General features: G+C 43.2%; 1 protein-coding gene across 3 annotated transcripts in view; it reads right to left on the reverse strand.

Annotated features, from left to right (window-relative positions):
- Positions 1-27,808, reverse strand: part of LOC146785217 (putative E3 ubiquitin-protein ligase ariadne-2) — a 188,698-nt gene that overhangs the window by 32,174 nt on the left and 128,716 nt on the right. Inside the window, exon 4 of one of the 3 annotated variants that reach the window (XM_085634121.1) lies at positions 6,968-9,857. The exons of the other annotated variants lie outside the window; for them this stretch is intronic. Coding sequence (XP_085490247.1) covers positions 9,303-9,857 — 555 coding nt within the window. The 3' untranslated portion in view covers positions 6,968-9,302. Of the gene's footprint in view, positions 1-6,967; positions 9,858-27,808 lie in introns of those variants that run through there. 3 annotated transcript variants of the gene reach the window in all.

Here is a 27,808-nt window from a genome sequence, read left to right on the forward strand (position 1 = left end):
ATGTACTGCGTTCTGTGGGAAGATTGTGTCCTGTGTCCGTGAGGGCTGGGACAAGGTCTGGAGGTAGGGCCAATCTTTAGTTCAGAGGCATAGTAGCGGATGTTAGGTCAGGGAGTGCAAGGAACAGTGCTCTATCAAGGATCCACGTAACTGCGGTGCAAGAGGAGCTGTCCTGTCTGGTTGTCTGGCACTGCTAGATGTGCCACCTTGAAATGACCCATATGTGCGCTGTTTTATTTGGTCCAGCCACAGGACCAAAGCAAATGAAACAAATCCACTGCTTTGTCGGAGAGTGCAGGTTTTGGAGGAGACCACAGTACTGGTACTTGTGTTCGGTCATGGGTGAGTCACACCTTGGAACTGAACTGTCTACCTTTCACACATTTTGTCAGTTACGTCAACATTTTATTTCCTTCTGTCACAGTGATGCATTGGCAAGATGAATACTTTTCCTCAGGTGCACAGTGAAAAACCTTGACTGTGGGCCAACAAATGTTCCATATCGGAAATAGATTTTACTACATTCAGATTGAGAACAAATACGCCAGCCATCTAGAAGAATATAAGAATGTTTTAATATGCAAACGTCAATTTCACATAAAGATTTGATTGATTTATCAATTTGATTTATTAGATTCATACATTTTTCATAACATAGTTTACATCAATTTCGCATATATTTTACACAGACATTTGATTTCTAGTTTCAGAGAGGCAAACAACCACAACATACATTTTTTCACGTGTTCCTTGCTCTACCCCATTGAATGGATTTATTCGGATTCCCAAAGTAATTATACCCTATCTTTGCATGGCAGTGTAAAAAGCTAATCTCAAAACTGTTGTGCCATATGGCTAGGGAAATGGCAGAACCAGAGAGGAGAAATTGCCACCTGCGTACTGAGCAAATTGCACTTACAAATCAAGTCCTTGATGAACTCAACATTCTGACCATCTTGCACTAACCTATCTACAGTAAGTCACAGCAATACCTGGAAAAGCTGCGGGGTCATTTAATGTTAGGTAGGACTAATGGGTCAGCAGAGGCCCTTGTCTATTCCCTGGAAGTACATTAGCAGTGGATACACATTAGGCAGAACTGAATACTGGGTGGTGCCATGTTTTAACAGCACAACTGTTATTCATTTTCTTTTTTCAGAAGCAAACCCCCAAAGGGGAGGTCTATTTCTGAAAAGGAACTCAATAAAGGCTCTAATGTGCAGGGAGCTTTCAGCCGGTGTGTTGATGCCACTGTTTATTTTCTCTGCCATCTGAAGTTGCATGTTGGACTAAAACCAATAGTCTGCAGAATGCCCCCAATAGTGTTTGCCAATGGCTGAGATTTCATCCGTCCACCCATCACCCTTGTGTTTTCCTCAGTGTGACACAATAGGTACCATCAATATGCCCAGTTGTTGATCCTGTGCTCACTGTGCCGCAGACCTCAAGCTGCACCTAACGGATGAGGCCCAACGAGGCTGGAATTGGTGTGGGAGTTGCTTGTGTTCCTGTTCAGAGAGGACTTGTATGCTTGGTTTGGGCTAGGCTGCTTCTATTATAGCGAGACCAAGTATGATTTGTATTAGGTGGGGCCCAGAGCGATTGGCAGTGACTGAGACTTTTGCAAGCATTTTAACCCACCAGGTGTGGAAACTGTGAGCTACGTGAAGTGGCAGCTTCACCAAACGATGGGGGAGCTCCTGCTCCAATTCACTCTAAATAACTCCCGTAATTTCCACCCCAGTCTACTATGGTAAGTTGCATACCAACCCTCGATTATTCATTACACTAGGCGACTGATACCTTCCACTACCATGCCAAAGTCATGTGGACCATACTGCTCTTGGATCTCCAAATGCAAACTAGCCCCTGACTCTCCACGAGGTATGCCTGTTCCCACCACAGTCTGGAACACCTGGACTATGAATGATAAGCTCAAGAACTTGGTTGCCTGAGTAGTGTTTGAGCACTACATACATGGATTTAACATAACATACTAATGAGCTCCAGGGACCATTGCTTAAATTCATGTTCTGCTGTCAGTGGATGAGTGATGAAACTGATTTTATGAAATCCAACTCTAATGTTGCTGGCTTGAAAATACACTCAATAATTATGTGATCGAGGAGGACTCCTAAACACCCAATAAACCTAACTCTATGGATGCATAACTTTTATCCAAACTGTTTGCCTCAAGCCATGATCTGTGTATGCCCATCCCCGTTGATGTTGATAAGACTGGCTATATTCAAGATAGGCAGGTGCCAAATATTGTTATAAAGTATTGACACTTGAATGATAAACAGAAAAAGGCATTACACAGCTTTCACTCTAATAGTTGATGCCGACATGGCATCTGATTGAGTCATTTGGGGCTATGTCAGGTGGGTCCTGGAGACGGTGGGCCTAGGTTGTAGCTTTGGAACCTGGATATTTGCTATTAACTCAAATCCTAGGGCAAGCATTTGGACAAATAACTTCCTGTCATATGTTCTCATCCTTGAAAGGGACACAAGGCACTTGGCAACTCAGGCCTCGACTCAGCATATAAGATACAATAAGCATAAACTAGAATATCCTTAAGAGAACACTCTGGCAAGTTTGGTAGAGCCCGGCAAACCCCTTGAACAACACAAAAGGAAATGTATTAATTTACAAGTGGTATCTAACTTTAAAGTTAATCATAGAAAATCTGTAGTTCTGAATATCTTGATGAACTTAAAAAAAGGAGACGCTAGACAGACCATATCTAGCTCCATTAAATATCTGGCAGTAAATATTTCCCTGGAATTTTCCTATTTTAACAACACACATTAATTGAGCGATTCATGCAACATTCAAACAGACCTTCACAAAATATGCTTTATTCTAATTCAGCAGCACTGCCAGAATTAGGATAAATGTTTTACTCATATCACTATAAATATTTAATGTCTTCCATTACTGGTCACTTAGATCACATTATTTGCTTCACAGAAGAAAAGCATCACATCTGGGGAAGCTGAAGGAGAGATATTCTTCTAAGAATAACAGGGAAATGTGAGGTAATAAGGATAGGTCTTGTTGAGAACCTTTCAGGCAGCATAGATTTGAACAAAGTTTCTGTAGACTAATGACCATTCTGATCAGATTTGGTAATACCTGGGAAGGCTTTGGCCGAGGCACATTTAAACTGTGGCATCCAGGTACAGAAGAAAGAAGGAACACAGACTTTACATATGAGTCCAATAGGCAGAACGCCATTGAGCTTGTAGCGCACACCAACGAACAAAGAATGCCTTTGCTCCTTGCCACTGTTGTAGACACACACCTTTGAAAATACAGAATTCGTTCTAGCTGTAAATCCTACGGTTTTTATCTAGGTTTGGAAGTAGAAGGCCAAGTCACTTCAAGACATATTTAAGAATTCAGTGGTGAAATCCTTTTTATGACATAAAGACTAGTTTAACTCACTGAAAGGGATAGGCTATCATATGGTCTGCTTACACTGAGGGCCTTTTACGAGTTCGCTGTTCCGTGGACCGCCATACCTTTGGTCATGGTCCGACCGCTGTATTGCGAATTGAGAGTATTGCCTATCCAAAGACAGTGGCTGGACCACCGGCACTGCGAGCACACCGCCCACTGCCAGGGACGCTGTAGGGGGAAGGCAGCCTCCATAGGGCGGTACAAAAGAGCTACACCGGTGTCCGTATTACGAGTTGTTTTCCCCATGAGCCGACCACGGCAGTCAGACTGCCATCTAAAGGTCGGCAGAAACGAAGGCTTTGGGGTGTATACACACCCCTTTTCAGTTCTTCCCAGCAGATTACGACATGGATCCCTTACTCCAGGTCCCCCCTACACAGCAGCATCTTCACCCCAAGGAATACGACCCGGTCTGCGGCAATGCACAGGTAAGTGCTTTTGGTACCATATACCTATTGACAGGACTGCCCACATATGAGTAGGACTCAGGCAATGGGAAGGTGGTATTTTTCTATATCTATCATGCATATGTGTGCATTCAACACATATGCTGTGGAAATGTACACACATGCATCAATAGATATGCAAATACATTCACCACCACCACAAGATCGCTGCAGACACAACGCAGGCCCCGCGGTTCACTCGTAATACGGCAGCCGGAAAATCGCCATGGCTGTGGTCTTCTCGCAGACAGACCGCTAAATTCGTAATCAGGCCCTGAGTCTTGTAGAACTGTCAAGGTAGGTGTGACAAGTGAAAGCGTTTGAGAGGCTGACTGAATTAAAGTATGAAATGTAGTTATCTGCAAGAGTGAAAATGGATTTAGGACAGACATTTTCATGATTCATGTACCCTAATTTAAACAGAGTTTAGGCAAGGCCAGATTTGGGGAAGGGTGACCTGTGCAGCCACACCTGGCACTGAGCTTGAAGGTGGGTGGGGTAGTTGTTTTACTGTGTTATAAAATAACTTATGGATTTAAAAGCACCTGCTGCAGAGTTTCTTTGTTTGTCTATCAGGCAACAATAAAAATGTCAAGATAATTCTGTTAATTAGTGTTGCTGCTGGAGAGAGATCGGAGTTCTGTCTAGTGGCACTTTTGACTCGCAAAGTAGCGCAGAGGGTTAATATGCCTGCTGCAAAGAGCGTTTACCATGCAGTTCACAGCACTGTATTTTATGTAGCTAGTTTAGTGAATTACTGCTTTTGTCAGAGAGATACTTTTGTTCCTTGCAGTTCATAAGTCATGATTCTAATATAGTAAAGTGACCTGTGAACTGTCATCAAAGAGTTGCATTGCAAACTGTAAGGTAAAAGTTAAAAGTTAAGTTTTCCCCCCCAGTCTTTCATTATCCTAATGATGCTAAAATGGGGTTGTTGTGGTAGGAAAAAAATCTTATTAGTAAAGCCAACTCCAATCACTGTGTTACATTTTACAACTTAAATTTGTGCTTCTCGAGACCAATCACTCTTAAAATATTCTGAATATTTGTATGGATGATATGTGATTCCTACACCTTGTAGTCCTCATTGTTGTATGTAACATTTCCTATAGACTGATTTATACACGATTTATTGTCTCTGTGTAATGTCTGTGTGATGTAAAGTGCTATAACGTCCTATTCTGGCACGAGTAGTGCTATAATACAAATTAAATGTATGGGAGGGAGGGACTACAGACAGATGAGGGGCACTGTTGGAGGCTTATAGTAACGGAATTCGTACAGAAAGAGGTAATTGGGAGGGCGTTCAAAAAGAGTGTCGCCACCAACGGTAAAGCTGGCCCTGAGTTAAGGCATCATTTTTCCAAAATTAGCAGGCATGATTCAAAGTACTAGACGTGCGGATACAACATGCAGATTTAGATACATCTATCACAGCTCTTCAAATCTTTTCTGGGGTTGTATGATAGAAGCACAAATTGTTTTACCACACTTGCCTCTACCACACAGCCCAACCACGAATGCATCTTAGCCATGCATTCCTTTACCATGCATGCCTGTACCACAGAATTTCATGGTATATGCATGATTGGTAAAGAGGTATGTGTGGCTCAGGTCGCCATTACCCAGCCTCCTCTGACCACCCACCACCCCTTCACCCCTGACCTTCTTGCCCCCTCAACCCCTTCCACTGCCCTAAAACCTACCCTGACTCCCCCCGCCCTAAAAACTAACCTAACTACCCATTCCCCTCCCACTGCCCTAAGGCTTAAACCCTGCACCCTAACTTACGCTACCCTGGTCCCCCGCAACCCACCTGCACTGTCCCTAAAAATGACCTCAACCCCTTCCACTGTCCTAAAACCTACCCTCCTAGCCCTAAAAACAAAAAAAACAGCCCCACATACCTCACCACAGTGTCTCCCTCCTTCCGTCTTCCAGCAGCTAGACCATGCACTGCCTTAACCACGCATATGCGTGGTTACGGCATATGCGCAGTTAAGACAAGCATCTTAGAGCTTGCGTTGTCGGAACACACGTGGTTCCCCTTGCTAGAGATATCATTTTAATAAGGGTTTGCCACGTTTTTACCTTTGGTAAACTCTCTACAGAATTAGGGCATTTTCCTTAAGAACGGTTGATAAAAGTGGGGACATTATGGATTCTCACCTTCTAGTAGATCCCTCTGCTACATTGCTAGGTGCCTCTAACACGAGTTCTTCAAATTTCAGGGCCAAATTATCAAGAACGGCGAAAACATTATCGCCGCTTTAGCAGCAGGAAACTGCCGCTAAAGTGGCGATAAGGGGCTTGATAATATGCCCTGAGAATTCCAATAGAAGCTCAGGTTTGATGAACCTGGGCTTCTATTGGAATTCTCTAGGGCATATTATCAAGCCCCTTATCGCCACTTTAGCAGCAGTTTCCTGCCTCTAAAGCGGAGATAATGTTTGCGCCATTCTTGATAATATGGCCTCAGGTCTCTTGAGAAGGGTGTGCATTGATAACACATTTTTAACTAATAGACAGATTGGTCATTCCAGTGCATTGGAGGAAAGACACAATTCCCTTTGTGGATGCTTGGCCACATACAATCTTGAGTATAGTAGCATAAGTACATATAGTTTACGAAATTTGTTTTCCAAACTGCAAAAAAACTTAACTCCGTAGGTTTGCAGGAACCATCGCCACAATCTTTAAATCTATGACCGATCTGGGACCCCCGTGTCCCCTATCAAACCTCAAGACTCTTACTGGTGGACCCTTTGCATGTTTTACTGAAAGCTAGGGGTGGGTTTTACACTCATCAACAAGGTCATTATGTTTTTAAACATACTTTAGCTGCTTCTTGTTTAAAAAAAAATATATATATATATATATATATATATTTTTTCACACCACTGAATCTTTTTCACAATTTTAACTTCTTCTTGTTGCATTTAAGATGAAACATATTTTTTGCCTGTTTTATTCTAAATTGTCATGATTTTAAGTAATCGAACAATAAACAATTATATACATATATCATATGCTATAATCAAATAAGACACTGCTTTTAAAATATCTCAAAAGCAGTCTTTAATTAGATCGCAGGTCAAAATGGAAAATTAACTTTTTTGTCAAAGGCTAATAACATGAACTTCTGAAAAGGGTAAATGTTGTAAACTTGAATTCTAGGTTTTCTTTGTGTTTGCCAACTGCACTAGATTACCATAATGACTATTATTTCTTGACCTGTTAAGGCTTCTGCCCTATTCTTAAGATGTCTGTTTATGTGGTTCGTAGGGGTGAGAGGAAATGGCGCTCATTCTTCTTGTAGAAATGTTTTTGGTCCTGTAATGCTGTATCCATTGCCAGTTGTATTGGCATTAAACACAATATTTACACTTTTCTTAGGGCAATGTAATCCTTGCTGTTCAGAGTCGACATAGTTATATAATGAAATAAAATACAAACTATACATTGTGACTCAAAATAAGTAAAAGGGGAACTGCAGAGATGACCCTTAGTCGGAGATAAAAACAGAAAGCATGGTAAACTGGACTGATAGTTTTAAGACAGTTGTGATCCATAATTGTCAATTGAGGCTCAGAATGTTGAAATGGAGCGACGGATGGAAAATGCAGATCCCAGCTACAATTTGCTCATTTGCAATGTAATGAAATCCAAAGAAGGGAATAGGAAGGGTGCCTCACAAAGAAGAACTCGGGTTGAGTGTGAGGGAAACAAGGTTATTGACAATATGACATACATAAAATTAATTGAATATCAAAAACATAACTATATTGAAATTCCACCCCTTTCCCACCCCACAGCATTAACCATGAGTGATTTTATAGCTTCCTCTTTAACATACACGTAAAAACTTTCTCAATCATTATCTCTCATTCGATTTAAACGTTGGACACTGACCAACGAAAGCTTCATTTAAGTTTTTGCATTCTTATAATTCGATATTCAGTTTTTTGTGAAGAGCTTTTAGTACTTGCATTTATTAATAGAGACTTATTATTAGACGATGCTGTGGAATTTCCCACATATTTTACAGAACAGAAGGGTCTTTGTATCCTTTCCACCAGTCAAATATTGCATAATATCCCTTGTTACGAATTGCAGGGTAAATTGGTGGACATGACTGCACCGGCAACTAACAGTAGCCCATTGTGCAGTAGCTATTGGGTGCTATATATAGCATCTAATTCCAGAGATCAGAATGAGGCATCATTTTTAGGAGGTTTTACCTATTTCCGGCCATTTTTACCTGGATAATATCGCCAAATCTACAACATCCATGGAAAATTGTAGGGGAGCAGTAACTACTCTGTTCTCTAATTATGCCGTGGGGTATTTACCATGTGCCGTATTTTACCCTATGTGATAATCATCCCACACTTCTGAGTCCGGGTTTGGAATTTACCTCATTGCATGGAATGAGGGCTAATTTCTGCTGTTTATCCAGCTGCTGGCTAATGATTAATTTATGTCCTGTTTTACTGGCAACCGGAAAAATAGTATGAGGAAGACTTTTTTTAACCCGGCTCTCTTTCAACATAAGAGACTACTGGCAATGCCACAGCGGTTGGTGTGTGAAAACTCGAGTGCGATTGCTGTAGTCGGGGACTAGCAAAGAACTTCACTATTCATAAATGGCTAGCTAAATAGTACAGAACCTCTGCTGATACGTCAGTGGCCTTAAAAATAGTGAAATGTTTTTATTTGACTGCTCTCTGGACTAGCAGTATGAATTTCTTCTATTAAGCCTAAGGAGGGTAAATCGTATTGTTTTGCCTTATCGCCGGTGCCACCCAAGCACCATTTCATTTTTGCTATTTAACTGCCAGCTTTTTAAAAAGTGAATTTCTTTTGCCATTCACTAAACTGTTACTTGGCTAGCAGCCAAGTAAATGTAAATAGAGCAGTGTTTTCTATATTTGCTATCGACCAAACTGAACACATCTCTGCTATTCAGCCTGAAAGTATACAAATAGTGACGTTTCTTTGCCATTTATGTGGCCACCAGCCAAATAGTACATCATATCTGCTGTTTAGCCAGCACTGAGGTAAATAATGAAGTTACTTTGTCATTTCCGTGATCCCCCAAGAGACATGGGGGCAGATTTACAAGCCCCTTGCACCACTTTTGCGTCATTTTTAACATGGGAAAAGTGATGGAAAAGTGGCGCAAGGGGATTGTAAATCTGCCCCATGGTTCATCATCTGCTATTTAAACGGCCATCAGTAATATTATGAAGTTTTTCCTCTTTGCCCGCCCACCAGTCAAATAATACATAATCTGCGCTATTTCGCTGGTACCAGGGAATTAGTGAGGTTCATCTCATTTCTGAACGTCTGTAGGCAAATTAATACATAATCATTGCTATAGAAACGTCACTGTGTACCCAGCCATGAGCCTAATAAACGCTGCATCAAGCGGATATATGGCGTCTGAGGATTTTGAGGTGGTGTAGAGCCAGATGGGCTCCGTTGACCTCGCTGAGACCACACCGGAACTTTAGTTTGCCGGGGAGCAACAGGCTTGCTGCAGACACCAAACCAGGCCCCTCCTCTGCCTAACTTGCACTCCTTAGCATTTTCAAGGCAGGCAAAGCAGAACTCTACATGACACTGTTTGCACATCATATATTTACACATTTCCTTGTGTTCTATCATAAGCCCACATGTGGGACAGGCCCTGGTGGATGGACAGTTTTTGATTTCACTCCCTGGAAGATCTATGACACTACATTCGGCGAGGATCTTTAGCCGGGGGTCTGCGCACCCCTCGTTTCCACATCGCATAGCTGAAGATCCAGCATCTTTCCAGGGTCTCAGGCACTGCCAGCAGAACTCACAAGTTGCCTTATTTGTGGCCCTGCAGATCACACAGAGCACCCTCAGGTTCCCCAGGTCTTTGCGTTCCACGAATGTTTTGCATCCAGGACACTAAAAATGACAATAAAAGATTAGAGATCTGCACATATCTTTATCTACTATTTCCACAACATGACAGTCACTGCCAGTGATTCCTTTTTCTGAATAGTTCCTAATAAATAGTTGACATCTCTTCCTAGGGCCCAGTACACTACCCTTATCTACACACCATACTCTATCATCCATCTAACATCTCTTGACAGTAGCCATCATAAACAAAGTGAGAATAAAAAGCTGACATTTAGGGAGGGAAGGAGAACCGATAACTGGCAAATGAATTCAAGCAAGAGTGATGGGTTGCCATTTTGGGCAAGCAAAGGTAGAGCTGCAGTGGCCTGCCAGCTGTTTGTAGTGGTGCCACTGAAGACAAAGATGTAAGGGTGAAGCGAGTATTGGGCCACCAACATTCCAACTATCCCCAAACAGGAAAAAGCAAAAATAATGGTCCAACCCTACACTGTAATTACCCTCCTCAGTGTAAAGAGTGACAAAGAACTTAAGATTCCAAGACGACTGCATTTCCATTTTCTGCTGACGGGAAAAAACATAAAGAGCTTTAAACTCCTGTGTAGCTCCCTGAATTTCAGCCACCTGGACGTGGCACAAAACGACCCCTGTGTGGCACTGTTTAGATACACGAATACATTTGGCAGTGCCTGCTTTTAATTTTATGGCAAGACCGGAGGCTCCTATTATGCTTTTCTTATCTTGCATTTATTATACGGCAGCCAAGATAAGTGCAAAAAACTACATTTCCCAGGGGCCCAGGTAAACAAACTGGCCAATGGGAACACAAGAAAAAACGAGACCTAGTAACCAATCATCAGGTAACAGCCAATATAACATCACATCTGACTGCGGAGCTTCCTCTTTTCTTGCTGCTCACAGTCAGATAAGTGACTTATCTTTTTGCTCCCATTGCGCTATGTTATATATTTTGCATGTTGCTAATGTTTATGGTTTTGTCTGTTATTCACTGAATATTCGTAGTGCTCTCGCGCTCCTGGTCAGCGTTTCTCTGCTGCAGCACGGACCCGCTCCACTCCTTTTCCCCCCGCGGGTGTTGTTTCAGTGGTTTCTGCTGCAGCTCACTTTGCCGCTCCGAGTTTCTCGGAACGCTCACGCTTACCTGACATGGCCCCCCGGTGTAGCGTAGGCCATTTTTTCCACTTATCAGCGCTAACATGTAGTTTCCCCCTCTGACTTCCGCGCTACCGGTCCTTGCCTCGGGTCCGCATTACGGAGCTCCGGTGAGCTCGAAGGCTGAGTCACGCCCCTGGGAATGTTTTTCCCTTTGTGTCCCTCCCTCCTGCCTGCCTGTTAACCCCTGGTTACCTCTCATATTATTTTGCTCTGCATTACAATGGAAATAGACAGTTCTCCTGAACCTGTACAGCTCAATAAGGAAGGCAAAGCCTTTAAACATGATTTAAATAGGTTTATAAATAACTCTGTGGAGAATGCAGTGGAGGTGTCCATGAGATGCATGTCTAAGGGCATGGAGAATTCCATGTTAAGTCTCTTGTCCAAAGCACTGGCCCAGTCTGCGGGGGATAGCAGAAAAAGAAAGGTGGTTTCCTCTGCTTCATTGCATGCTTCCAAAACTGCGTCACTATTGACCGGCAAGGTTTCCTCGCGCTTGAATGAGGACCAAGTGCCTCCCAGGCCTCCAGCAAAGGAGGGGATTTTAGGTACCGAGGGCAAACTCAAACATAAGGCGAAGCACGCAGAGTTACCCAAGAAATTGGTTATTTCCACCATTTTGGACACTGATGACGACATGGCTGACGCAAATTACCTCTTTGATCTTTTTGATGTTTCGGACCCTCCCTCCGCTCCCTTCAAAAAATCCAAGTTGGATTCTTTCGCCTTTGACCCATTCTTAGATTCTGACGGGGTCCCTATGTTTGATCCTTCATCAATACGTCATCCTAATTCAACTGAATGGTTGCCCGCTTCTCATGTGGGAGTAGACATTTCGGCCAGACTACGCCTTCCTTTGGATGCCTCGGTCAGGTCGAGGTTGACATCAGAGTGCCCCAAGCCCTCCTTGCCCGAAATGGTTACCATGGTCCCTTCCATCGATCAACCCATACTTACCTTGTTCTCCAAATTTGGTAAAGATCCTCGTAAAGGGGTGGACAAAGCCTGGTCCACCTGTCAGGATAAACTGCTTGATGTAGTGGGTCCTTTGGCATGCATTTTCGACATGGCCGAAGCTGCTCGCCTAGACGGCTCTGAACTGTCAGCCGAGGACGTCTCTTTGTGGGTCCAGCGAGCCTTTTGCCTGCTTGGGAACGCCAATGCCACCATCACGCATGAACGTCGTAAAGGTCTTCTTACCAAGTTAGACCCCAAACTGGCCAATTTAGCACCCCAAGATCCGGGCAGTAAGGCTAATGGTCTTCTCTTCGGAGAACCTCTGGTTAAGGACCTCAGCAGGTTTGTGCCCACCTTCGCGTCGCTAAACAAGGCACAACAATCCATAAAAAAGGTGCTTTTGCCACGGGATTTTGGACGGGCCGGCAGAGGAAGGAGTCGCTCTTCCGGCCGTCCCTGCCACAACCAAGGCTCCAGGGGGTCCTTCAACTCCTCCGCCCAAGAATACAAGCTTCAATTCTACCCTCAGCGGGGTAGGGGATTCCGAGGTCGAGGCCAGAAGAATTATCGCAACCATTACAGCAACCAACAAGGTATGTCTTTCGTCCCCTCCTCCTGTGGGAGAACATTTAAAATTGTTTCTTCCAAAATGGCAAATCATCAACACAGATCCTTGGGTGCTAAATACCGTTCAAGGCTATCTTATAGAGCTTTATTCACCGCCTTCCCAAACTATGTTCCCCCTCCCCTGTTTTTTTCAATCGAAATGGCTCTTCTGATCTCGTCGGAGATCCAGAACCTTCTCCAGAAACAGGCCATTCAAATGGCTCCTTTCGATCCTACAGGTTTCCTAAGTTCCATCTTTCTTGTTCAGAAAAAGAACAAAAAGCTGCGTCCAGTGATCAAAATGAAATGGTTCAACCAGTTTGTGGTGTACCGCCACTTCAAGATGGAGACTATTCTTCATTTAAGGGATACCCTTCGTCCAAACGACTGGATGGTACGATTGGACTTACAGGACGTATACCTCACTGTTCCCATTCACCCTTCTCATTCCAAATATCTCCAATTCCAGTGGTCGGGCATGACCTACCGCTTCACCTCTCTCCCTTTCGGCCTCTCCTCAGCATCCTGGTGCTTTACAAATCTCTTAAAACCGGTGGTGGCTTTTCTGCGATCCCTCGGGATCAGACTGATCATTTATTTGGACGACATCTTGATCATGAATACAGACAAACAGCTCCTTCTGTCCCAACTTTGCACCACTCAGTCCCTGCTCTTGGATCTGGGTTACCTCCTCAATCTCGAAAAATCAACGCTTATTCCATCACAGAACATCGAGTTCTTGGCTTCCCTTGTAGATTTCGCCGCTGCCTCCCTTCTTCTTCCTCAGTCAAAGGTCTCGACGATCAAGGCGGAGATTTCTTACGTCCTTCGGACGTCTCTCATCTCTCTGAGAGCGCTTGCGAGAATAGTCGGTCTACTCTCTGCGTCAATTCAAGCCATCTTCCTGGGCCCCCTGCATTATCGGGCCCTTCAACGTCTAAAAATCAGACATCTGCATCAAGGCTTGGCCTACGCTGACCTTATCGTCTTGGATCAAGACTCAAGCAAAGAACTTCAATGGTGGATCGACCATTTAGATGCGTGGAACGAGCGCACTATCTTCGCTTCGGCCCCAGATCTTGTATTAGAATCAGATGCAAGCCTGTCGGGTTGGGGCGCCCGCTGTGGTCCAATATCGATTGGCGGTACATGGTCGCGCGAGGAGTCGAAATTGCACATCAATTGTTTAGAGATGCTTGCAGGTTCCTTTGCAATCCAAAGCCTTTCAAAGAACAGAGCTCGATGTTCCATCCTCCTTCACATGGACAATGTTTCTGCGGTCCGCTACATCAACCATCTCGGCGGTACCAAATCCAAACCCCTCGCAGAATTGGCAAAGAGCCTTTGGGAATATTGCCTGTCAAACCAGCTTTCCTTGACGGCGGAGTATCTTCCAGGAGATCTCAATTCTGTGGCAGATTGGCATTCTCGATATCTTCGAGATTCCAGCGACTGGAAGCTGCTGCCATCCGTCTTCCTATCCCTTTCTCAAAAATGAGGTCCTTTTTATATAGATCTCTTCGCTTCCCGTCTCAACACTCAGTTGCCCTGCTTCTTCAGCTGGCGTCCAGATCCTTCAGCCCTAGCAACGGATGCTCTCCTTCAAGATTGGTCTCTCCACCTCAACTACGCATTTCCTCCTTTCCTCATGATCAGCAGAGTACTTTCCCAGGTGCGTCGTCAGTCGACATCCCTGGTCTTGGTAGTCCCATTTTGGCAATCTCAGATTTGGTTCCTGTCCCTGTTAGAAATGGCGGTAGATTTTCCAGTTCTTCTTCGGACACGTGTGGACTTGCTTCTGAATCCCCTGGGACTTCCACACAGCCTCATTCTGAACAACTCCCTGGTTTTTTCTGCCTGGAAGGTTTTTGGCCTGTCCCTCCTGACATCCTCATTTTGCAAGAGGCTTCTCTCTTTATCAGCAAGGCCTGGGCCCCTGGGACCTCAAAAGCTTACAAATCCGCTTGGTCTCTTTGGGCAAGCTGGTGTCTGGAAAGGCATATCGATCCGCTTTCAGACCCTCTAAATTTTGTGGTCAATTTCTTGGCCACTGAAGCTGGTGCGGGTAAGTCTTACAGAACAGTCAACTTGTACAGGTCTGCCATTTCCCTCAACCATTCTCCTATCGATGGCAAGTCTGTAGGCGCTCATCCTTTGATCTGCCGTCTTCTGAAAGGAGTTTGTTGTTCCAAACCTCCGTTGGCTAAGTATTCCAGTTTATGGGATGTTTCTGTAGTTCTCAATTTGTTTTCTGACTGGCCAGATAATGCTGCACTTTCTCTAAAAATTTTATCTGCTAAACTTACCATGCTTTTGTGCCTTTTTTCCATTAAACGTGTTTCTGATGTTAAAGCTTTGGATATTTCATCTCGTCAATTTTCCCCTACAGGTGTTGTGTTTCAGATTCATAGACAAACTAAAACAAACTTGAATTCGGTGTTTTACCCTTATTTTCCCTCTCATCCTCAGTTGTGTGTAGGCCAATGTTTAAAAATGTATGAGCAAAGGACTTCTGATCTCAGAGCGCCCTCTCATTCCCAGCTCCTCATTTCTTTCCGTAAACCCCCCCTTCCTGTCTCCTCCGCTACCCTGACACGTTGGGTGCGTTGGGTTATGTCCCTTGGGGGCATTGATGTCTCCCTTTTCGGAGCTCATTCCACCAGGGGAGCCATGGCTTCTAAAGCCTTTTGGGCAGGCTCCCGTCTAGAGGACATTCTGAGATCAGCTGACTGGACTAATGACAATGTTTTCCGTATGTTTTATTGCAAACCAATTGATACTGTGGCTTCTTTGATGGTTGCTATGCTTTAAACAAACATAATAGGTGCCTCCGGGCTTGCCATGAAATGTAGATTTTTCTAGTTGTTATGACGGAAAGTCTTAATTTTATTAAAGACACGGAGGCAAGTATTATCCTGCCTCTACACTACTAATCTGTGTTCTCCCTCCCTTCAGCGAATCCGGCCTTGCCATCTGCATCTTCGTGATGGTCCTGTTCAACAATGGATATGGTCTTCTCCCTGTGGGAGCATTTCTCCTTCCTGTTTGGAGTCATCTACGGCGAATCCTGCTGTTCGTTTCTCCTGGATGGATTTGGTTCAAGAAGTTTGTTCCTGGACTTTGGCTCTCTCTATTATTTTGGCGATTGTTCCACTGTTTTCTGACTTTATCTGACCTGCTCATCAGTGAAAAGAGGAAGCTCCGCAGTCAGATGTGACGTTATATTGGCTGTTACCTGATGATTGGTTACTAGGTCTCGTTTTTTCTTGTGTTCCCATTGCCCAGTTTGTTTACCTGGGCCCCTGGGAACTTCATTTTTTTGCACTTATCTTGGCTGCTGTATAATGAATGCAAGATAAGAAAAGCATAATACTCGCCTCCGTGTCTTTAATACAATTAAGACTTTCCGTCATAACAACTAGGAAAATCTACATTATACCAAAGCAGGCATTAGCTTTAGTACCAATTCTGTATCATATTTCTGTAGATTGTTGGCTCTGTGGATGTGCTACTTTGTTAACGCAGATTTGTTTATTTCAATTATTGCTATGAGTCATGGTTATCTAGTTGTTATAATGATTAGATATATTAAGCATATTAACATCAAGACAATCAGATACCTAGATACACACGAAACTGCACTTCATCCGCTGTCTATAAACTGGGATGGAAATAAACCCAGGTCCAAGGATGCCCAAGTGCCCCCTCCCAAGTCCTGATACAGATGTAAGTAAAGCATAGAGAGAAGAAGCAACTCATCCAGCCTTACAACACCTTTGGTGTGGAAGGGCTGGATCAGGCTACAATGTCCTTTCCTTTACCACAGGGTTAAAATGAGGATACAATCTTAAGCCACAAAAACCCAAGGTACCTGGTACCACCTTGTGAAAGTTAGTAGTGACCGAACCCCAACAGCTTACTTTCTTCTACAAGTAGGGCATAGGAAAGCCAAATATTGCTGGATGGCAGCTTCATGCCCCAAAACAATGGATAAACTGCTACACTGCAGGTCCTACTCCCAGCCAATGTGGAACTGAAGAGAAAAGAAAGCATGATCCCCGTTATTGCGAGTGAAGCAACCAAAAATTTGTAATTTTTGCATCTTCCGCAGCATGGCAGACGTCAGAAAAGTAGCAGGCCAAATTGGCCTGTGCTGTACCCTGTGCATTGAGGCAAGAGAAAGAAGAAAAACAAGTTGTAGAATAGTTCAACATCGCCACCCATCATTGGATGGGAAAATGATCACAAAGTCGCACTGCAGCTTTCTGTCCACATTACCACAGAGTCACAGAAGAGTGGAGTCCATCCACAAAGGGCTAGACAACTAAACAGGTTAAACAGGCAGAGCTTTATAACACCAGGCGTTGATGTATATCAGTGCAGAAGCTGTGAAAAACCAGCTACCTTTCTCTTTCTTTAATTTAATTAATAAGAGGATTGTGGCATGCCATTCTTAGTTCACGCCAATAGCTAAGCCTGAAATCTTGAAACTCATTCAGACTATAGGCAATTCATGCATTTCCATCTATAGAACCTGAGTAAGGTGAAGTCAGCTGAAGAGTGGCAGGTTTATTAACTTCAATGATCACTTACATTATAAAGAAGACTCTTAGGAAACGTTATTATTGCGTGCCTTAAGCAAGCAGTACTGTGTTTGAAAAAGCCCAACCTGAAATACAAAAGTTCAGCCAACTTTCATCTAACAAAAATCCCTACTTCATCCATCCTATCATGGATGGGTGGTCTTTAAAGAAACAGTTCAGTCTGTCTCATGTCAAGAGGTTTGCTCTACTTGACATAAAGGAACACTATGAAGGTATTTACAGGAGATTTTGCTGGAAGGCTTTGTAGGTGGGAATGGCTCTAGTCTGACTGAGTCTTTCTTAGGTCGAGCCTCTGCAAGACCTGTTGTAACCTCTTCTGAGGGCTTTTGGCACACCCACTGATTGCCACAGGTTGCTATCTGTGGCATTTACAAATGCTGGCTTGTTATTAGTGCTTGTCCGTGTTAGTCCCTCCTTTCTCTGTCTCTTCCTGCCCCATGGCGATTTCACTAATGGTTTCTTTTGGTCAGCCGGCTGCAACATACTTCAATGCGCCTGATTGCCCGTCCTCCCATCGTATAGGCATGCTACAGTTGTCTTCCTATTTGGCATTGTTTTATTTTGTTAACATGCAATCATCATGTATTTAAAGTTTTTAACTAGGCAGGGACAGTGAGACTCGAACCCGGTTCCCCAGCTCCAAAGTCGGCAACTTTGGATGTTACGCCAGTCCTCTCTCTAAACATTGCTCGTTTTGAATGGCAGTGAATGCCAATAGGTGGGGGCAATACCAGTCCATAATGTCCTGATAAAAGAGAACGCCTTCTGCATGGTCTTAAACTTAATCCTGGCCCAGGCATTTTTTAATGGCAGCTCACCCCCATTTGGTGATTATTGCTCAATTATCTTGGTAATCTTTAGCGTTGAAACTTGGCTTCGTGCAATCAGATCACATGGAGTGAGGTGGCTGTCTGCTCATACCCTGCCTTAGAACGTCTACTTTGCTTGTAGTGCCCTGTTGCATCTCACACTATGATGGTATGGTGTTAGTATTAATATAGTGTTTATTACCCCTGTTAAATTGTTCTATTACCCTCACTCTGGGGTCGTGCAAGGTGTCCACACAAGAGAGTGCACTGCTCTGATGTTTTATTGTGTCTTTTATTTACTATGTTATTGGCAGCCTAAGACAGCCATCTCTCAAAGACGTTTAACAATCACAAACACCTTCCACTTACTTAGATGGATTTCGTCAGCTGGTCAGTGGACAGTAAACAATTGTAAAATGCCAAAGGATTGTGTTCTATCTACACCCAAAATTAAAACTTGAATGCATTAAAGGAAGACAAAAAGAGATAGTGGGCAGACATTTTTCAATATGCCATTGTTTTATTTACCATCATGTATTTAATTTTTTGTATCTAGGCAGGGACTCTGAGACTCGAGCTCGGGCTGCTCTTGGCATTAGATGGGAGGGGCTCTAAGAGTTTTAAACATTTTATGACGGATGAGAGACATTTTATGACTTCTTTTGAAAATGTTAGGATCACCCTTTGGAAGCATTTTATAAATACATGTGAGTGCGTACCTACGTTGTGTGATCCCAGAAGTTTGTTGTCGGAATATTGTGTATCATATACAGAAATATTGTGTATCATATACAGAACTACTGTCTGACACAAACATTGTGCCCTAAAACTCATGTACCAAAATATTGCCCAATTGAAGTTAATAATATAAATTCCACACCCATTAAGAGGATATTTTTGTAAACAATGCAGGTATAGAGGTTCCTCATAGTGTCTAGTTTCTGACTTTCTGACGCGGTGATGTGTTGAGTCATATTAAGTGTTCTAAATCGCCCCACCATCGTCTTCAAGCTATTTCAATCTAATCAGTCATGCCTGATACAACTTACTCAACTAGTAACAACAACTAATTACAACTCAACTATTCACTCAACTAATGACTCAACCTTATAATTTGTGCCTCTCCTTATATCTCCTGCCTCTAACCTATCGCATCTGATTGGTCTCATCACTTTGTCCTCCTTTTTCCCATTGCCCCACCCAGGTGACCTACTTCACCTTCAGATCTACCAAGAACCTTCACACTGAAGAACTCTATCACCATTTGTCCTTTTCTCTGTCAAAGTAGTCGGATGATGCAATTCGCTCAAACTCACTCATCTCCTCCCTCATGGCTTCCATTGACACAACGTCTCCAGCGACCTAGGAAAGTGGCATCAAACGCTAAATCAAGACTCAATTCTGCCAAATGCATTCTAAGAAAACATGAGAAGCCCTTCACCTCCTCAAGGCCACCAATAGAACTAGTGTCCTTCAAATCAGATAAAGCCACCCACAAACACACAGTTTGTCAAGTTAAGGGTGCACAATATTGGAACACAATAATTCAGCAAAGGATAACCCTAAAGCCTTATTATTCAAAGCAGCATTACACGTGCTAGCCCTCATTCAAGACAATATTGCAAATCAACAAATGTTTCTCTAATATCAAAACCAAATGCAACAATATTGATTTCTCTAACGGGCCTAATGTAGACCCCAAAGTTAAGCCCCTCCATTACTGGATAGGCCCGCTTGGAGCTTTCCTCAGTTGCTTTTCACCTCTGATGTGATCGTTTAGTCCCTCGAACACAGATTTTAAGACATTGACATATTTTCTCATCCATCAAGTCTCTTCCTTTTTCTGCTTCCCCTTACCCCTACTTATTTAACCATTATGAACACCTCCGTTTGAGCTGGGGCCTTGCCCACCACCGCAAAAATAGGAAAAAATCATACTTTGCTAAATAAACTCAATTCAGCAGTTACCATCCATGCTGAAATTATGAGCGTTGCAGAAACACTGCAGGTCTGAGAATGTAGATGACATTTCTGTGTGAAAGTCTGGGCAAAATTCAGTTTTTCTTAGTGGACCGTCAGGGTGCAACATGTAATAGACCTCAATTTCCCCATGCGTGGGGTTAGCGCTACCCCTTTCATCAATTACTCCAATGTGGAGAAATATCTGCCCATTTTTCCGGGCTACATGCAATGAGGGCCAAAGTGTCATCTGTAGTGGTTATCCAGTAATGTAATTCTTGTTTGAAAATGATTCAGTCCTGGTTATCCACTGTCTATCTCAAATTAAATACAACTAAATCTCTGTCCATGCTAGTAAACATTGGTAAAATGCATAACACACTGAATCCTGACTAACTTCAATGTATCCTGAAAGCTTCTCCCTTTCCCTCACCTGAAATGCAAAATCTTAGAGCTTTCATATTGACCTCCTCTTGTCTCCCTCAAGCTGTTTCCAAATCAAGTTTCTCCTTGAAGAGTAAATCCTTCATTTCCCCCACCACCTTCACAACCATAATACTAGTCCTTGTCTTCAGGGGCGTAACACAGGCCCCCGCAGCCCCTGCGGTGCGGGGGGGCCCCCACGCTCCAGGGGCCCCCTCACTCTCAGTGAGGGAGACAGCTGCGCCTGCAAACTAGCCTCTTCAGTCTTCGCAAATTAAATAGTGCTCCTGCGCCCACGGCCTCCCCAAGTCCCCATAAATTAAACTGTGCACACACTCTAGGCCTCCGAGCAGTGGCGTAACGAAACTTGAGGGGGCCCCCCTGCAAAGCACATGGAGGCCTCCCCCCCGGCGGCACGGTCCACCATCTACCACTTTGCCCTACCACCCAGAATTCTAGCATATTTTGATTTGAAACCTCCAACATTTAAATGAAATGCCTCTATATTGTCTTTCTCTAAGTTCTAATGAGAAAGTGGGAAACAGTCTTAACTTACAAGCTACGCCATTTGTAACAATACTGTCAAAAGCAGATTATTTAACTGAGGCAGCAATCAGAACAATTCCAAGGAGTGATCCTATTGTCTCAGAAACTGCCTTTGGCTGAGAACAAAGAACAACTATGAAGGGTCTGAAATAGAATTGACAATACCTTGAAACTTTGAAAGACCAACACAAACCTGCAACTCCATAAAAACTCGACTGACAATATACATGAGAAGTACACAAACTATAACTCAGTATCCTGCGAAAGTCAAGAGAAATAGACTGGTGAATTATCTGCATGCCACACACTAGCGACTGTTAAGGGTTGTGCATGATAATAACATGAACTGAGGAAGCGATTTCAATCATAATGTCTTTATTAGTAAGCACTGCAAAACAGGCAGGCAAACAAGGCTGAGGAAGAAAACTGTTTGGATGCTTCAGAACATTGATGCAGATGTTTGTCTGTTTTAATTTATCATTTCTGTAGTGTAAACAATGCTAAATACAAGATTTAAGGTACACGTATTACAGATAAGTGCAAGCAACACCATAAATAACACTGCATGTAGAATAAAAACAAACCATATCAGCAAGTACCTAATGACAATCTATACAAACTGTAGTTGGCAAAGCAAAAGAAAAAGTGTAAATACTTTCAAAGTTCAAAATAAAGCAATCACCAGTCCAGCAATATAAAAAAATCAAGCATGTTTTGTAAAACAATCCAACTTTCTTCTTGCATCAAGGTGAAAATGCTTTCAAAGTGCATGGCAAAAACAAGTCCAGCAGCTTCCCGCACAAGGACTGACCTGAACCACCAGACTGGGCTTTACTTCATAACAAACAGAGGCCTCAGACCTCTGTGTGTCAACACTGGCGGTATTTACAATTTGCTAAGAGTATAGACACGCCTGCTAAATTACAGATTCACCATTGCCTCCAAATGGCTCTATCGTCACGTGTGACACCGCCAGCCAGGCCTGGATTTTAAGCCAACAGCGCCTTGCATTCTGGGAGTTGTACTGTGACCATCTAAGTAAGGGGTTAAACATTCCAGTATGAAAAGTGTGGTTGGATAAAAGGTACGAATGGACACAACATGGTGCCAATGCCATTTGGCAGCTATGTTTTATACAAGCACAAGGGGATGTTTAATTTCCTCAACACAAGCTGCAGAAGTCTGGCGTCAAATAGCAAAAACGCTGTGCGGAGGACCCAGAAACGTGCTGTGTGTAGCCCCCGTGTATGGACCTGAGGTGTCATTCTCTAAGAGACCCAGTGGTAAAAACCCACAGTTGTCTCTAATGCATGTTAGTGCCAGGCAGTGGTCGAAGTGGGGGAAAAAAGTAGGGAAACTGTGGGAGGAGAATCAGAGAGCGGGAATAACCAATGGATTGGGTCAGTGGGCAGAGTGAGAGGTGTGGCAGAAAGAGCAAAATATCCCAATTTTTAGTATTCTTTTCCCATTTCACTAACCAGTTACATCTTATTACATTATTTAATTTAACCAATAGATACACATGTGTATTTAAGGTTGAATATGTGTTATTGACATTAAAATACATTCACAAAGTGGGATACGTTTCCAATCACAGAATGTCCCAAATATCCTTAAAAGTGGAATCGGAAGCCATTTGTCTCCCAGCCATGGAGTTTCTGTCATCAGCACGTCTCCTCCCTTTTTCCACAAGAGCAGTTCAAACATGAATGGCAAAATATCCTAGTTTGCAAATGTTTTCCACATAACTATGGCTTTGCCATATTTGCCACATAATACATCATCTGCTGCATAATCTGACGATTTTAACTAATAAATTGTTTATAGCTCAAACACATCAAAAGTTACAAAAAAATGTGACTTGTGCTGCTGTGAAGTGGAGGGCCCTTTGCAAAGGCTGACTGGGCACCTTTCCCATTGCTGCAGTTATATGTTCCACTAGTACTAATAAGGAAAAATCTTTGCAGAGACTGTTAGAATGTATACAAATATAAAAATAATAAAGTATCAGAAAATGTACAGCACCACTAATACCAGTGTAGGGTGTCAGAGCACTTTACATCACACATATTACATAGAGACAATCATTCATATGTGTGTAAATCACTGTGTAGGAAATATTACATAAGACAAAGGACTACAAGGTGTAGGAGTCACATGACAACCATACTAGTAGGCAGCATAGTTTAATAGTGATTGGTCTGCAGAAACACAAACTCAGAATTAAAAACATAATACCATGGTTGGGGGTTCTCTTTAATAATCAGAATTGATTTCTACCCAAATTAACCCTTTTTTGCAACATTAGGATAATCGAAGAAGGGAAAAAAACATAACACTCTAATTTATACCTTGGAGTTTGCATGCAGCTCTTAAATGACAGTTAATAGCTCACTGTTCTATGTTAGGATTTTAACTTATTAACTGCAAGTAACAATAGGGTATCTCTGACAAAAGCAGTAACCCACTGACCTATTCACATTAACCCTCTGTGCTACCTTTACATGATTCAAAACGTCCACTAGAGAAAACACCATCTCTCTCTACTAAGAACATTAATCACTGGAATTATCAAGACATTTCTATTGTTGCACAAAAATGTTGGAGGCCAGGAAGGAGGCAGCAAGTGCTTTTAAAACCATATTATACTTACAAACATGACGCCCCCACCTGAATTTAGTGCCTGGTGCGGTCGCACTGCCCTAGAGCCACTCTGCTCAAGGGTCCTGTGACCTCAGTGACAGAGTCACTGCCACTCTATGGTGTGCTGCTTCATAGGTCTGTCCCCAAGACTGGAGGTGAACTTCAGTATGGATTGTGGTGGACAAGCCTTGAAGGTTAACCTACACTTGTCATGCTGGGGTCCACCTGCTGGTGCTAAGACACCAGGGCTTTTAAGATCTTGCGGCGCCTTCTAAGGTGTAGCACAGGAATGTGCTCCCTCCGGAGAGTGGTCTGGGAGCCTGGTCATTAAGGCTGAACCTGGTTCACCAGTTCCACTTCAGTAGCTCTGACCACAGCGCCACATCCTCTCCCCCACTGAACACCATACTGCCCCACTTAGAGAAACTTGCACTGCACTGACCCGCTGTAAACACCTGGATGTGACTCAATTCTAATTACGCACTAGACAAGAGCAATATGCTGCCTAAAAATTTTTTACATTCTAGCAAAAGAAAACACTCATAGGGAATGCAAGATTAAGTAAAGCATGTCAAATGTAAGCAGGAACAACATGGTTACCTTTTTCCTTTTTCACTCATTATTCTGGAATTAGTGAGTGTTTTTGCATGAAAAGGTAAGGCTATGACTACAGGGCCCGGAAGGGACCTTTTTCAGTGCCCATTGCTTATATCTTTTCAAAACATAAGCAGTATGGTTTAAAAAGACCACATTCGGTAACACACAGTCGCTGTACACATTTTGGGGCATATTATCAAGGGCAATATCGTCGCATTAGCGGCACTTTTTGCCGCTAAAGCGCCAATATTTTTATCACCCTATTAGCAAGCTGTCACTAACAGCTGTTAGCGACAGTTTACTGGCAATAGCGTCTGTTTTTTGTGCCACTTTGCATGTCAGCGATATTTATCGCTAATGATATGCAAAGTAGGTGTTCCTCACTAAAACTAAATGGAAACAGTCGTAATCACAACTTTCCCCTATTATCAATGCCAGCGTTGAGATAAAAAAAGTCGCGCTAACCACAATTATCGCTGGTTCCAAATGCCTGATTGAAACCTGACTTAGACATCTTTTCAATAGGAGGTGGATTGTCAGGCTGAGACCACCTTAGCTTATTACCAAGGATTTCGCTATCGCAGGAATTTCATCACTGGATGTCCAGCGATGATCAGCCATTTTGCCGCTATCGCTGGTTTTTTTATCGTCTTGGAGATAAGTGTTACTAATAACGCGCTATCTCCGCGATAAAAACCAGCGATAGCCAGCGGTAAACAAATTGATGCTGAGCACGCTTTGCGACATTTATCGCAAAGTGTTGCTAATTTGCCCCTTTGTTTTCCAATTCACCCATCAAGCAGGTATTTCAGTACCTCCAGGCAAGGTGCACTTTCCCACACAGGGAAAACAATGTTGTTCAAAGAGAGAGGAGAACACAAAAGTATCACTTCACTGGCAAACACTGTAAAGTGGCGCTAATGTGTTTAGGTGTAAATAAATCAATCTGGCCACCTTGCAACTACCCTGTCTCGGTTTTCACTAGTTGAGGAGCGAGACAGAGAGAGAGGGAAGACTCGGAGGCAGGGGCGTAACACAGGCCCCCGCAGCCCCTGCGGTGCGGGGGGCCCTACACGCTCCAGGGGCCCCCTCACTCTCAGTGAGGGAGACAGCTGCGCCTGCAAACTAGCCTCTTCAGTCTTCGCAAATTAAATAGTGCTCCTGCGCCCACGGCCTCCCCAAGTCCCCATAAATTAAACTGTGCACACACTCTAGGTCTCCGAGTCTTCCCTCTCTCTCTGTCTCGCTCCTCAGCTAGTGAAAACCGAGACTTCAAGAAACGGGGTTTACCCTCTCTTTCCTCCTTTCGTTTATTTGCTCCCCTGTGAAATGGATCCAAAAAAGAAAAATATTTTTGCTGGAAATGTTGTCTTTTTCTGACACAAGTGCAGCCTCAGGGTGGAGAGAAATAAAACATTCCAATTGTGAAAAAAAACAAAAACTAATTAAGCAAGACAGAGTGGTTGCAAGGTGGCCAGATTGATTTATTTACACCTAAACACATTAGCGCCACTTTACAGTGTTTGCCAGTGAAGTGATACTTTTGTGTTCTCCTCTCTCTTTGAACAACATTGTTTTCCCTGTGTGGGAAAGTGCACCTTGCCTGGAGGTACTGAAATACCTGCTTGATGGGTGAATTGGAAAACAAAGGGGCAAATTAGCAACGCTTTGCGATAAATATCGCAAAGCGTGCTCAGCATCAATTTGTTTACCGCTGGCTATCGCTGGTTTTTATCGCGGAGATAGCGCGTTATTAGTAACACTTATCTCCAAGGCGATAAAAAAACCAGCGATAGCGGCAAAATGGCTGATCATCGCTGGACATCCAGTGATGAAATTCCTGCGATAGCGAAATCCTTGGTAATAAGCTAAGGTGGTCTCAGCCTGACAATCCACCTCCTATTGAAAAGATGTCTAAGTCAGGTTTGAATCAGGCATTAGGAACCAGCGATAATTGTGGTTAGCGTGACTTTTTTTATCGCAACGCGGGCATTGATATTAGGGGAAAGTTGTGATTACGACTGTTTCCATTTAGTTTTAGTGAGGAACACCTACTTTGCATATCATTAGCGATAAATATCGCTGACATGCAAAGTGGCACAAAAAACGGACGCTATTGCCAGTAAACTGTCGCTAACAGCTGTTAGTGACAGCTTGCTAATAGGGTGATAAAAATATTGGCGCTTTAGCTGCAAAAAGTGCCGCTAATGCGACGATATTGCCCTTGATAATATGCCCCAAAATGTGTACCCCGACTGTGTGTTACCGAATGTGGTCTTTTTAAACCATACTGCTTATGTTTTGAAAAGATATAAGCAATGGGCACTGAAAAAGGTCCCTTCCGGACCCTGTAGTCATGGCCTTACCTTTTCATGCAAAAGCACTCACTAATTCCAGAATAATGAGTGTAAAAGGAAAAAGGTAACCATGTTGTTCCTGCTTACATTTGACATGCTTTACTTAATCTTGCATTCCCTATGAGTGTTTTCTTTTTCTAGGATGTAAAAGTTTTTTAGGCAGCATATTGCTCTTGTCTAGTGCGTAATTAGAATTGAGTCACATCCAGGTGTTTATAGAGGGTCAGTGCAGTGCAAGTTTCTCTAAGTGGGGCAGTATGGTGTTCAGTGGGGGAGAGGATGTGGCGCTGTGGTCAGAGCTGCTGAAGTGGAACTGGTGAACCAGGTTCAGCCTTAATGACCAAGCTCCCAGACCACTCTCCGGAGGGAGCACATTCCTGTGTACACTTTAGAAGGCGCCGCAAGATCTTAAAAGCCCTGGTGTCTTAGCACCAGCAGGTAGACCCTAGCGGTGCCAAGTGTGGATTAACCTTGAAGGCCTGTCCACCACTATCCATGACGTTCACCTCCAGTCTTGGGGACAGACCTATGAAGCAGCACCCCATAGAGTGGCAGTGACTCTGTCACTGAGGTCACAGGACCCTTGAGCAGAGTGGCTCTAGGGCAGTGCGACCGCACCAGGCACTAAATTCAGGTGGGGGGCGTCATGTTTGTAAGTATAATATGGTTTTAAAAGCAATTGCTGCCTCCTTCCTGGCCTCCAACATTTTTGTGCAACAATAGAAATGTCTTGATAATTCCAGTGATTAATGTTCTTAGTAGAGAGAGATGGTGTTTTCTCTAGTGGACGTTTTGAATCATGTAAAGGTAGCACAGAGGGTTAATGTGCCTGCTGCTAAGAACATGTGCCATGCAGATCACAAAGTTCACATAATGTGAATAGGTCAGTGGGTTACTGCTTTTGTCAGAGAGACCCTATTGTTACTTGCAGTTAATAAGTTAAAATCCTAACATAGAACAGTGAGCTATTAACTGTCATTTAAGAGCTGCATGCAAACTCCAAGGTATAAATTAGAGTGTTATGTTTTTTTCCCCAGTCTTCGATTATCCTAATGTTGCAAAAAAGGGTTAATTTGGGTAGAAATCAATTCTGATTATTAAAGAGAACCCCCAACCATGGTATTATGTTTTTAATTCTGAGTTTGTGTTTCTGCAGACCAATCACTATTAAACTATGCTGCCTACTAGTATGGTTGTCATGTGACTCCTACACCTTGTAGTCCTTTGTCTTATGTAATATTTCCTACACAGTGATTTACACACATATGAATGATTGTCTCTATGTAATATGTGTGATGTAAAGTGCTCTGACACCCTAC

This window comes from Triturus cristatus, chromosome 11 (genome assembly GCF_964204655.1).
Source record: "Triturus cristatus chromosome 11, aTriCri1.1, whole genome shotgun sequence".
Lineage (NCBI taxonomy): Eukaryota > Metazoa > Chordata > Amphibia > Caudata > Salamandridae > Triturus > Triturus cristatus.